The sequence below is a fragment of the Eutrigla gurnardus genome, assembly GCF_963514095.1.
Source record: "Eutrigla gurnardus genome assembly, chromosome: 5".
Classification (NCBI taxonomy): Eukaryota; Metazoa; Chordata; class Actinopteri; order Perciformes; family Triglidae; genus Eutrigla; species Eutrigla gurnardus.
Genome location: NC_139919.1, coordinates 13,081,010 through 13,093,700, shown reverse-complemented (window position 1 = coordinate 13,093,700; position 12,691 = coordinate 13,081,010). Strand labels below are relative to the sequence as shown.

The following is a 12,691-nucleotide window of genomic DNA, read 5'->3' as shown; positions in this document are numbered from 1 at the left end:
ATAAGCATATTATTTTCCTGTTTTTAAATGATGCATTACAGTGATGCAATTTTCGGAACTTCTCAGAATGTTCAAGCTGCTCTATTATTTTTTTCTATTATTTGCCACCTTACACATATCCACATTACTGATCAAAAACATGTAGATATTTTGTAAAATTCGCAATGGGTCAACCCTGCAATATCCTCACAATATCAATACCAAAGTCTTTTGTCTAAAACATTGTGATATTTGATTTTCTCCACACGACCCACTGTTTGTTTTTAGCTGTCAGGCCCACAACTTTACCGTTTTGGTTCACTCCTACCACAGCCTTGTATTCAATCACACTAGCAGGCAGCTGTTTTTAGTGAAAAAACGAAAATCCATCTTGTCAAGCGTCAAATAATTAAGCTACAGGAAGACTATTATTTTGCATGCTTAGGCCAGAAGTTATTTCTCATACATCCTGTCATTCACTCCTCTCGTGCAGGCTCACTCATAATATCCTTGCTGTCATAGTTCAGGGCTTTCAATCATGGTATCAGCTGTTCTCATCAGCTAGTCTCTTCTATCCAATAGCACAATGGCACACCTTCATTATAAGCTTATCTTCTTGCTACATAGTAAATTTGCCAGTGTAAAAAATGCGTTGTCAAAGTATTTTAACTCTTACGGAGTTCTTCCAACAACGGACAGAGTAAAATTGTTGTTAAGGGGTCGGCAATTAAGATCTGAGTTTTGTGGTTGGTTTAGGTGGTAAGTTGTTGAGTTGTACACCATTGAAAGATGCAATGCCTGCATCAGTGGATGTTTGCATCTCAGACCATGCTACTAATGCATCAATGTGTTTTTGGAGAATGGCCTTGGTTAATCTTGAGCATTTTCTATCGATTGAAATCTTGTTTTTTTTTTTTTTTTGTCATAGCTTTCTTGAAGTTCTCAGTTCCGCCAGTCAACGAAGGTGTCAAGGTTTTTGATGAAACAGGAACTGAGGTGGATGCAGAGGTCTTCTCTGACATAGTGCAGCAGCCCAACACTGGCATACTAACCATCAAGTTTGATGACGGTGTAGTTGCTCACTATAATCCATGGAATGTAATGATGAACTCAACTTTTTTATTGTTACAAAATAAAACAAATTGGTATTATTCTGTCCTGTCTCTTTCTCCTGAACCACAGATTTCAAGGAAACTTTGTCCAGCAGTTCCCAAGATGCAAATTCCAGTGCACTGTCTGCTAGTAGTAGTGATGACACAGTCATCCTCGAAATCGTGTCCTGCAACTCAGATGACACAATCATACTGGAGGAGAGTACCAGTCCATCCAGGAAAGCGACAGAGAGCAGATGAAGAGGCCAAACGTGTAAGTTGGTGTAGGAAATCTTTTTTGCAATTCATTAATCTGGGAGTTACCATGTTTTGTTAGATTTTTAAGTGTATGTATTGTCAGTTGTGAAAAGCTTGTCCACTTCACAGGTGGTTGAATTGGCGCTAACAAGGAGACCTGGGGGCAACCGTATCATCAAAGAGTACCACCGCACTAAAAGTCTGACCGACTCCTCACGCAGACAAATGGTCAACATACTTGTGGCTGATATGACAGAAGCGCATGGGTAATTTGGTTGTCTCTGCAAGAACTTTTTTTCTGTGTTTGTGCTGAAAACATTTATTATGTTGTTCTTGTTATTGGCTTTGTTTGAAATCATTGGAAGTATGTCATTTAACAGTATTGAGTTTACTCTTGTCAGGACGGCCCCGCGACGGAATGTGAGAGAGATGTACGCTCGAGGAATAGCTGAGCTCTTCCCGTACTTGAGAACTGATTTTAAAAATGAAAATGGTGCATTTATATTTCCACACCAATGATCCAGTTTTACACTAATAAATATAACTTCCTTATTTCAACTATTTTGCTGCTGTTGGAACTAATAAACCTTTTGTATTTGAAGGAACATTTCTATGATGGTGAAAGTGGCAGTGGCTATCTGGCATGGCGGCTTAAAACTGTACAGAGGAGAAGTGCTTCATCAGAGAGCAGAGGATCATCACGTCAGCTGAGTGGAGGACCAGTAGCCAGAAGAGAGGATTCCTTTAGTCCTGAGAGCAATGCAAGGAGGCCATGGCCTTAATGAGATACTGTACTGACGAGGCTACTATCAAGCAGAAGATGAAAATGACATTTCAACATCGTTGCAGTATGGTCCTCGATGGAGAGAAATCCTCAGATGTCTTGACTGAATTTCCCCGCTTTAAAGATGTCAAAGGCCTGGTAATTGAATTATTTTTGCATTAAAACATGTAATTGTCCTTTCAGTATGAATTACTGTTAACAGCAACATTTCTCTCTCAATCTCTTGAATTGAATAAATATACTTTCAAACTGTTTGCACATCCATACATTTAGGTGTATACACACATACTGTATCTGCTCAACTGCTAAATATAAAACATAATATTTTTCCAGTCAGTCCCAATTAAAAGAACTTTTGGTATTTCATTTTTCTGTTGCAGATTGAGCAAGACTTCATCCTGCAGTTTGGAGAAAGTGTAGCTGCAAGATTTATGAAAAGGTTAGTCACAACAGTAGTGGTTTCAGCCGAGGGTTTATGAAGAGGTCTTCCAAATGGCCATTGTTTTTATTCTGTGTCACATCTACACTTATCTTACAGTGGGAAATTCTGGGATTTGGCATTGCCATGTTAATATGCCAATGGCAAAATGGTCCCTTGATATTTGTGGCACTCAGTTTTTATTACTCTAGTAAATTAACATTGATCTTCTCTGTTTCTCACTATCTATGGGTGTTTGAATTTCTTGATCATAAATAACTATTTTCTCTATCTAGGTGGCCAACAACATTCAAGCAAAAGGTCATTCATCAGTGTAAGGCTCTCCCTTCTACAAGTGACCTTGAAGAGCTTATCCATTGCGCTGAAGCAACACCGGATGAAGAGGAAATTGATGACACTCTTGCCCTTGGTAGTGTTTTTTTTTATTTGTTGATTTCTTTTCCTGTTTTATTCCCTCATCTTTTTGTTACAGCTGTAATTCAAAATAATGATGTTTTTAAATTATAACACAGTACATTTTGCTGTTATTTCTAAATATAGGCTGGGACAGCGATCTTGCATCCATTATCCTCTTCCTCCACCTGATACCTCATTCAGCCCAAGGCCGGAGAAGACCAGGCAAGGTGTCTGCAGCCCAAGCTGAGAAACATCTTGTCCTGTTCAAGAAGGTTTGTGTTATTGCTTATGAGGATTATCTTTACAGATGGCAATAAGAGAATGGGACTGTTTTTAATCTGTGATTTTCAACTTTTAATTTTGACTTCTTCTTTATCCTCAGAGTGGAACCAGTCTTCAAGAACATGTTGATGCAATCAAATGCACCACTCAACTGTATCTTCTTGCTGTTGGGATGAAGAGGAGCACCTCCATCCATGAGTTCTTCATTATTCTGGACAAGCAGGTCAACTCTTTAGTGTTAAATATGAATAACACTATCGGTGTTACTTATTACATAGTGTAAAACTTGATTAACACTTCTCAGTGTAGTGTAGTGTAAAATATTAACTCTTACCAGAGTAAAATTGACTCTGGAAATGTAACTCTATGTTCAGTGTACATTTAACACTCTGTAGACAGGGACCATATGTTCACTGAGGTAGTGTTAAAATTAACTCTTTAAGTGTTATATTTACACTGGCGATTTTACTGTGTACTGTCTCTTCTTAAATATTTAGTAATAATAATAATAGTTAGAATAATAGTTTGTCTCTCTACCTCTAGTACGTTCATGCTGCTGTTACATGTGCCCCTCTTCAGTCTTCACAGCTTCATCAGACTCCTCATCCTACCAGTCCCGGCAGAAACAGCCACAACCACCATTGTCTGGACTCCGCGGGGGGAATTTATCTAGCTGCTGTTTGAATGCAAATCTTCCTTTTCTAAGCACCAAAGACTCATTACACATCAGTCTGTTTATGTTTCGTTCTGCTAATCGACACATTCAGGTGATGCCATCATAAATTAAAAGTCTGAAGTGTATCCACAGATGTATCTGACTTCAGTTTAATTGTTCCACACAGTTCCTGCTCCATTGAGCTTATTTAACCCAGCTAATCAGGCTAAACCAACTTGCATTCTACAACTAACAATTGGTGCGCTGCCAAACGTGTCTGGGTTGCGCCATCATTTCTGTAACCCTTGTGCAAGTAGTAAAAACAAACAGCTATTTGGGTCGCAAGATGTACCAAAAGGATGTCCCGTACAAAAACCGGAAATCCTGTACCGAAATGAATGATGGAAAGCCATCTTGTATAGCACCATTCAGAGTCTAAAGATTTTTGGGGGTTTATGTAAACATTATAGAAGACAGAAAAAAATGGGCTAAATACATTCTTAGTAATTAATGTAATAAAAAATATTTGATACTAAATAAGTTTGAAAAGTTAACAACCACCATCATGGTCCTCTCCAGTAAAGCGTTCAACCCCCACTGCAAGCAGTGACTCTTGTTGACGGCAAACTGTGAATTATATTTGTATATATATAACATATATTTACATAACAAAGCTTAATAAACTGTGTACTTACATCTTTTCTGTTTTTTATTTAGTTAGTTTGTGTTTTTTTTATCTATGGGTGTAGCTACTCTTTTCTTTGTCACAAATTCATCTACTGAACATCAATTACATTATATGGTCCTGTCATCCTCCTATTCAGCACTACAGCGGGAGGAACATCAAACATGTATAATTGGCCAATTTGTCATATGATTGTTTAGGATCTCTGGCCCAGTCCTCTGCACACGCCTCTGATGGAATAATTGGCCATTTTAGGTGCATAATGAACATGCAAATTAATATAGGATGCTTTGAAGCTGAGCTATAAATAAACGCATCGATCAAAGACCAGTTCCTTGTCTTGAAGCATACAAACCTGCAGGGGTTTTGACGTTGTCTGCATCAGATTGCACTCAAAACTAATTATGACATGTATCACATACATGATTTCATTCAGTATGGCTGTATGGTGTAGTTCACAAATTTTTACTTCAAACATTTCTTTCATGTTTTATTATCAAAGCCTAGCTTGTTGTCCTTCAAATCAATACACCATGATGTTGTTATGGAATATTTACAATTTTCTATCTCTTGACTGCAGACAGCTGTACATAGTGTTCAATTGAAAAAAATGCAGTGCATATATTTAATTTCACCCTAATGATTAAAGATACTGTATAAGTGATTCAGTTAGTTCAAGAAAACACATCATGTTTGTTCTTGTCTTATTGTCTTGTCTTGTCTTATTGTATGCTAATATACGTGTATCTTTTAATTTACAATTCTGACATTAATCCTCTTGGGCTTGGACTTCTTGCATAGCACTGGACTGTTTATTTATGAAGCTCCTCTATGTTGTGCTCAATGTGTCTAGAAATGGTGATAATTATAAGTAAAAGGTATGTTGTTTGTCTTGCATGTGCAGATAGATATGGTTAATTATTTTGCTCAATTCCTCTGAGACATGATTGTAATAAATACCTCTAAACAAACTCTATTATCTCACACACATAACAAACCCCTGTTATCTCACACACAAAGTAAGACACAATTGCCCAAATAATCTTTTAGTACAGTACAAAGCAGTTGGTGCTAATTGTTCTTATAAATGGGGTAACCCAAGCCTCAGGTGTCTAGACTGTGTACTACTGAGTAACACATGCAGATAACAACAGATACGGAGGCACACCACCCATAAATGTACACTGAATAAATGAATAAATTAGAAGTATTTTTGTGGGAAAATCCTCAAGGGTTCCTTCTTTCCAAAAACAAAAAAACATCTTAATAAATATGTATTTATAGATACACATGAAGAGATGAGAACATTGAGACAAATTTAATCAAACTGTATAATCATTTTGATAACACTGTGTGCATTCATCCCCAGCGTAAGGAGCCCCACATTATATCTTTTGGATTAATGAGCCAAATGTAAACAGCTACTTTTTCCATTTCTGTTAGCAAATATACTCCATATATATTGTAGCTGCATCTGCTGTTTACAGAAAATACCTATTTCCTGGTGCCGGGTCCATGTTAATGTGTCAGGCAACGAAAACTAAATGTTGATGGCCATTTCCGCAAGTGTCAGTTTATATATATAGATGCTGATGTTAAAGAATGATAGGGCATATAACCTTAACGACAATGACAACGGTAATAATAATAATTTTGAATACCTTCCATCCCCAAGATCAGCGTCAATCGTCACAACTCTGTGCGTCTGTTTTTTGTTTGAAGATGTTGCAATTAAACACAAATGAATATCATGCCTCAAAGTGATGTTAAGTTTTACAAGTCGAAACTCCCTGAATAATTTGTGCAAGTGGTGTCATCAAATTAACATATTTCTATACGATTTCCTCCAGGTGGAAATTATCCTACAATGGGAAGAAACCACAACAGATACAAAAGGGAATATAAGAAAACTGAACACAAAGAAATTGAGAAAGAAATATTTCAGTGAGATGAGATTAAAATCACATTAGGGGAACTGCTGGCAGTAAAGCCCATAATGTTTCCAAGATTCAAGGGGAAGGGCAGGATGACAACTATGGCTCAAAATAAAGTATAGGATGACATCTGCAACATCCATAGTCCAACACATCTCTTCATCAGTGCTGTGCAGTCATCATCATAATGGCTATGCTGCAGATCATTACTTTATGGAAGGGATGTACTGATGTGACTTTTACAGTCCCAATAACAATACCTGGGCCCATACCAAGCACCGGTGCCAGTGTGAAAAAAATATAACAAATAGATATACATGTAGTGAATTTGTATTCGAGTTTAGCTTCTCTGCCCGAGCCCGACCCAAACCCGGCCGATAACATACGTGTCGGCTTTGTCCAGTCATATCCTAATCGCGGCACTAAAGTAGCCTATAAAATTATTTGTATATTTTTGTGACTGAGTAGTGTAGGGCTGAACGATATGGACAAAATTTCATATCTCGATATTCATGCCAGATATCTCGATATCGATATGATACGATATGACTACGGGTTCGGTGAAAACCAAATATTTTTCAGAAAAATAAAAACATCATAATACAAAAGAATGTGGAAACTGCAGTTTTATTGATAACTCACTGCCAGTCATCAACATTAACATAAAGGGCCCTAGTTTCGTAGACCAGGCGCAGTCAGCTTTCAGCGCACCTGCGCCGCGCCGACGGGGTGTGTCCGCCTGGACTTTGCAAGTTTCGTGCACCGCGCAGGCTCGCGCAGGCACACCTCCCGTCTCGCCCACCGGCGCAAGTGGGAAAGAGGGAGGAGAAGAAGGCGTGAGTGGGAAAGAGGGAGGTGAAGAAGGCGTGAGTGGGAGACGAGGAGGAGACGAGGCGTGGACTGGGATTAACACAGCCGATTCAGATCTTCACCAATCAAATGAGCTCCTCTCCTCTCCTTTAATGCGTTAGGGGAGGTTCAGTGTAAGATCCGTCACTTGACAACCCGATGACAGAAGCAGCGCCGGCGCTCCCACCACGCGCATCACGCGCATCACGCGCTGTGCGCGCGTATCATAATAATAACAATGCCTATATTATAAAAAACAGGAGAGAGAGAGGGAGATGTTTTGGTCCGAGAGGCTGAGTTTCCGTTACGCGTGCCATCCGCCTTTGATCTGACGTCAGATGTGACGGGACAATCTATACAGATATAAATTCACGTGTTGATTCAATGAGTTGCATTAAATAGTGTTTGTTGTGATTATTTATTGCATTTAAATGTGCCTGGAACTGTGGAAACCTGCCTGTGAGGTCTCGGTGACGTGTGCGCACTGCGCGCAGTCAGCCAAACTTCCGATCCGCCAGCTGTGATTCGCATTGAATCAATGGACTTTATTTACGCCTTGCGCCTTGCGCCGAAAGTAGACCAGGTCGGAGCTGGCGAGCTTTCAGCGCAGTCTCGGCGAGGCTTTTTGCCACGAAACTTCCGCTACGCCAAGCTGAATCTGTGACGCCTCCCCCTGCTGCGCCGCCACACCCATCTTGGCGCAGGCGATCTACCAAACTGCCAAACTGACGGTGCGCAAGGCTGCGCGGGTCGAAACTTGCACTGCGCCGGCTGCGCCACCCTGCGCCGCCCTGCGCTGGTCTACGAAACTAGGGCCCAAAGTCACCAATCAAATAAAAAATACAAAAGGTACATGCAGGGCGAGCGCGGGGGAAATCTATATCGTTTATATCGTTGCTTTTTCGATATTAATATCTTGAATGTTCATATCTAGATATAGATACGATAACGATAGTGGTGCAGCCGCACCCCCACTTCCCACGGATATGCACATACAACAGCCTCATGCATTAAAAATAATTGTCGGGTTGAAATCGGGCTCGGGCTCTTAATTACAGTTAATGTGTCGGGTCGGTCCGAGTTCGGACAGAACGCGCACGGGCTCGGGTAGGGTCGGGCTTGATTTTCTGGGCCCAAACTAAGCTCTAATTTGTATTTACTAAAACCACTTACATTCTACAGATGTATCTATTGAGATTTGGGATGTATTTTATGTCAAAAGGAATGCTTAAAATATAATATCTTGTAATATCTCCTTTTCACAAACAGCATCTGTGGCCAGGACAAAAGACAAAAGAAACATAATTTTTAGGCATTTCCACTTCTTGAGATGCTCTTAACCTTTTATGGAGGAGAGGCAGTGGTTAATTTGTTTCTCTCTAATGTCTTTTTAAGTACATATTTAGTCAAGATGTCTGTTGCAAATACCTCGCCAATGTAACAAGTGTAATGGCTGATTCACCTAAACTGCAAGAATTTGGACTGTGAGAAGAGACTCACACAAACCCTTGGAGACTATTCTGACTATGTTTGGTTCAAACTTAGGTCGTTTTGAATTTTGAGTGTTGTCCTATGCTTTTTACACCTGGATTATAGTCACTCATGGTCTGAGTGAGTTGAATATGCTTTTGAAAAACAAGCCCTCCACATAAAGAAGGTTAGCAGCAAAGGAAGCTGAGGCATCAGCTTGTATTAAAACCTACTTATGACATTCTAAACCTGTAACCACTGACTTAAAAAGTGATGTACAGCACAGAGGACAGCGGCTCCGGACTGTGCCTTTCAATTAATATCACATTTCGTCCTAGTTTTCCCTTTGAACCCCACTGTACAGTAGATCCCATTATGGAGCTCAGCCCGTTATTGCAGGGTTCAGTAAACTTGTCTTTTGATCAATAACACAAGCAAGACAAATACATCTGAGTGCTTCTGGTGACTGTGAAGGCCTGGGCAGAAAACTGGAAATATGTTGTCATACAGCTCAAGGTAAATTTGAAATATACAGTGAGTGCCTTTACGCGGAGAACAACGAGATTACCGATTTTCATTGTGTACAGGTGGGGAGTTTTGATTCACTGTGACATAACTTTTCAACCTCATCACCCTTTTCCATTTCTGCACCTAATTCTATGTGTATTATTGGTTATTCTCTTATTTTCCCCAGTGCATCCTTCCAGACTACTGCTGGAGAAGAAATGTTGCTGCAAGTCAAGACACAAAGAGTGATGAGACCATTGTGCTCTGTAATTTCCCTGACCATATCAGTTTTCAACAAATTGGCCAGCGCCACTCCCTACAGCTATGTCATACATCTACACTGTTTTTCTACTGCATCACTCTTCATTCAGCTATAATAAGGGAGGCTAACGGTGCCATGTATTCAGTGATATGACCGTTGTTAGCAGATGCCCATGTCAGAGAAAAAAGGTGGGAAAAATGTATCTTTGCTTCATTGTAATGCCACAGCACTGATTATGCTCTGTTTATTCAAAGTTTTGTACTGTGAAAAAATGATTTGCTCCACAGAAAGACATATGAATGCTCAGTATGACATTGCTCTAGAAAATAGACCTTTTCAATGTCAGTGCACTGACACCATTCAGTCCTGTTCCAAAAAGCAATTCCATTGCCTTCTTTCAAGGCCGTGGACCTAGCTTGTATTCTCAGCATTATGTCAACATTCTCTTACTGACCAGTGAAAATGGCACATAGACATCATTGAGCTTATGTGACTAAAGATTTTCAAGGATAAGTTGCTCTCTTAGGAGCTTTATCTCTCAGGTAATGGATTGTTCCCCCTCATTTTGTCTTTTTCGTCACTTTGATAAGGCTGATGCCAAGTACAGATCCAATACTGGTGTGTTAAAGAAAAAAGAAAAAAACACACATACAAGTCAGATTCTATGCCTAAATAATCAAGTTTTAATTATTATTTCAAAACAAGTTTTATGTTTATGTTTGTCTCAGACAAACTAACCAATTAATCTAATTTTAGAGCAAAATTCACCTTTAATCAACAAAGCAGATTGTGATGTACAAGGACTTCAGAGTCAACCGGCATCAAGACCCTTCAGCTGACAATCGTTTGGACGCCCTTGCAAACTTAATGAGCCACAGGTCTAGATTTTAATGAGGAGCTTGTTCTTTGGCGCTGCTGTCAATGGCAATGCCAGGTCTTGCACAGAGGTCGCAGCATTAATGGTGCCACAGAGTCATTAAAAGAAAGCAAGAATGCACAGGAGGTACAGCAGCCCTTTACTGTACACAAGCGGGTCTCAGTGGAATCCCTCCACTGGGTAAAGACACAGACACATTGCTAAGGTAGAGGGTCCCAGGAGCCCTCAAGCTATGATGCTTCATGAGCATGTTTTTCTTGGCAGAGCCCAGGGGAGTCATCCACAAAGAGTTAGCTCTACAGAGATGCCAGGGAGGCATTCACAAACAAAAGCACTGCAGTTCAAAAAGCTCTACTTTTATAGACACAGCCTAATTACAGTTGTTCATTATACTGTATGGTATATACTGTATATGCATAGTTTGGTGGAAAATATGAAATCTAACTGTGCTGTAACATACACTGATGACATTACAAAAGTAGATACTGGATATATATATATATATATATATATAGTTATTTATTTTTCACTGAAAAAACCCCCAGAAAAGTCAGATTTAAAGTTATTCTACTTTGTGTTTCGCAGAGAGAAACCGTCTCAATGCTCATACCACATACATACAGTATGTCTGAGTCATACTGTACACACCATTAACTGATCACTAAATATAAACTGATATGAACGACGCTAGTATAAACATTAGACCCCATGACAGGTCATAGGGAATGTGAGAGACATGCCCCCATCCATGTCAAACCTCTATTGAGTTTTCCCTCTAATGATGATTTAAAATAAGAAATACTTTTCTCACTCAGTAATATCTCACACCCAAAGGGCTTACTCACCCCCTTTTCCATCCATCAGATCGTATAACTGCACCTTACTCTCCGAATAGCCATCTCATAAAAAAGGAATGATATAGAGCTTTTAATGTCAGAGCATTAGTATGTCATGTTAAAAATGTGTTTGCCATTTATGTACACATTGTATACCCCCTAGATTTAACCAGCACCAGCTATAATTATAAGGTGATTAATTGAAAATGAATCAAGAACCATTTTGTGAATTGAGTCATCTTTTTGAGTCTTCATTTTTTCAAGCAAAATGTCTGTTGTTTTAGCCTCTCAAATGTGAATATGTACAGATTTTCTCTAATTTGAAGGATAGTAATAGAAAGCAGCAGAGTAAAGGATTTAGTGGCATTTTGCAGTGAGGTTGCAGAATGAAATCAACTGAATACCAATCGCTCAATTTGAAGATGTCAACTTGAACTGACGGAAGCTGACACAGCCTTATTAACTCTTTTCTGTTATTTTAAAACTGATTAAATAACACATTTTTCTAAGTGGCTCTGGCCAAAGGCAGAAAAGAGCAGCAGGGATGCAGGTGAGATCACTGTAGCTACATTTACATTTACATTTAGGGCATTTAGCAGACGCTTTTGTCCAAAGCGACTTGCAATAAGTACATTTGTCAAAAGAAAGAAACCACAACATATTATGCCGATAAAGTAAGAGCGAAAGAAGGATACCTTAACAGTGCTATGACCAAAGTGCTAGGGGGGAACTCATATTCTTAAATGAAATAATAATTAATCTTGACACCACATCCTGGTCAAGGTAGATTGTGAACTTTACATACTTTACATATTAACCATTTATTCATCTATGTAAATTACCATTTACATTCTAAAAACTCCATATACCTTTTTTTTAACATGTCTGAATGTGTAATCCAAAATCAGGCATACTAGAATTAATCTGAATGCACTATAGGTGATCATTGCAACTCTGTTTGTTTCTCTTTTAAGATGCCTTGTTTTGGATTTCGTATCCGTGAAATGTGCGAATCAGTGTTTTATGTGACTGTAGGCCTTTTTACTTTGTACCTGCATGATGTAATCTAGTACCACCAGCTCATCTCAATTTTAAAACAAAATCTGTGTTAATCATCATGTAATAACAAAGTAAAAGATGCAGTGAAACCACTCAGTAAGTAGTAAATAAGAAATTTGAGATGCTTTGGCATAGAAGGTCCATGGAGCCAAATGTCTGAAGGTTTTTAAACTGTATGATCTCCCAGATAATTGGATGTGCTGAATGCACTAAAACCACTTGCTTGATGTGCCACAACCTTGGCCCTGATTGTCTCGGCTTGTGGCAATTGCCTGTTGCAGAGGCTGCTCGCCTGCATGCACACATTTCTCTCCGCAGGCTTTTGTGC

The 12,691-nt window shown here is 39.2% G+C and overlaps 2 protein-coding genes and 1 long non-coding RNA gene across 3 annotated transcripts in view; 2 read left to right on the top strand and 1 right to left on the bottom strand.

Annotated features, from left to right (window-relative positions):
* Positions 1-12,691, bottom strand: part of fstl5 (follistatin-like 5) — a 176,705-nt gene that overhangs the window by 95,996 nt on the left and 68,018 nt on the right. The gene's annotated exons all lie outside the window — the stretch shown is intronic.
* LOC311013624 lies at positions 839-1,797 on the top strand. Its single transcript, XR_014597173.1, has 3 exons — positions 839-1,344; positions 1,458-1,594; positions 1,730-1,797. It is a non-coding gene; the product is annotated as an uncharacterized lncRNA (long non-coding RNA).
* LOC311013296 (uncharacterized protein) lies at positions 1,923-3,913 on the top strand (the record flags this gene model as incomplete). The annotated part of the gene is made up of 6 exons (XM_084009348.1): positions 1,923-2,250; positions 2,493-2,551; positions 2,827-2,960; positions 3,092-3,219; positions 3,330-3,452; positions 3,809-3,913. The coding sequence occupies exons 1-6, from the start codon at positions 2,101-2,103 to the stop codon at positions 3,911-3,913; spliced, it is 699 nt and encodes a 232-aa protein (XP_083865474.1). The 5' UTR covers positions 1,923-2,100.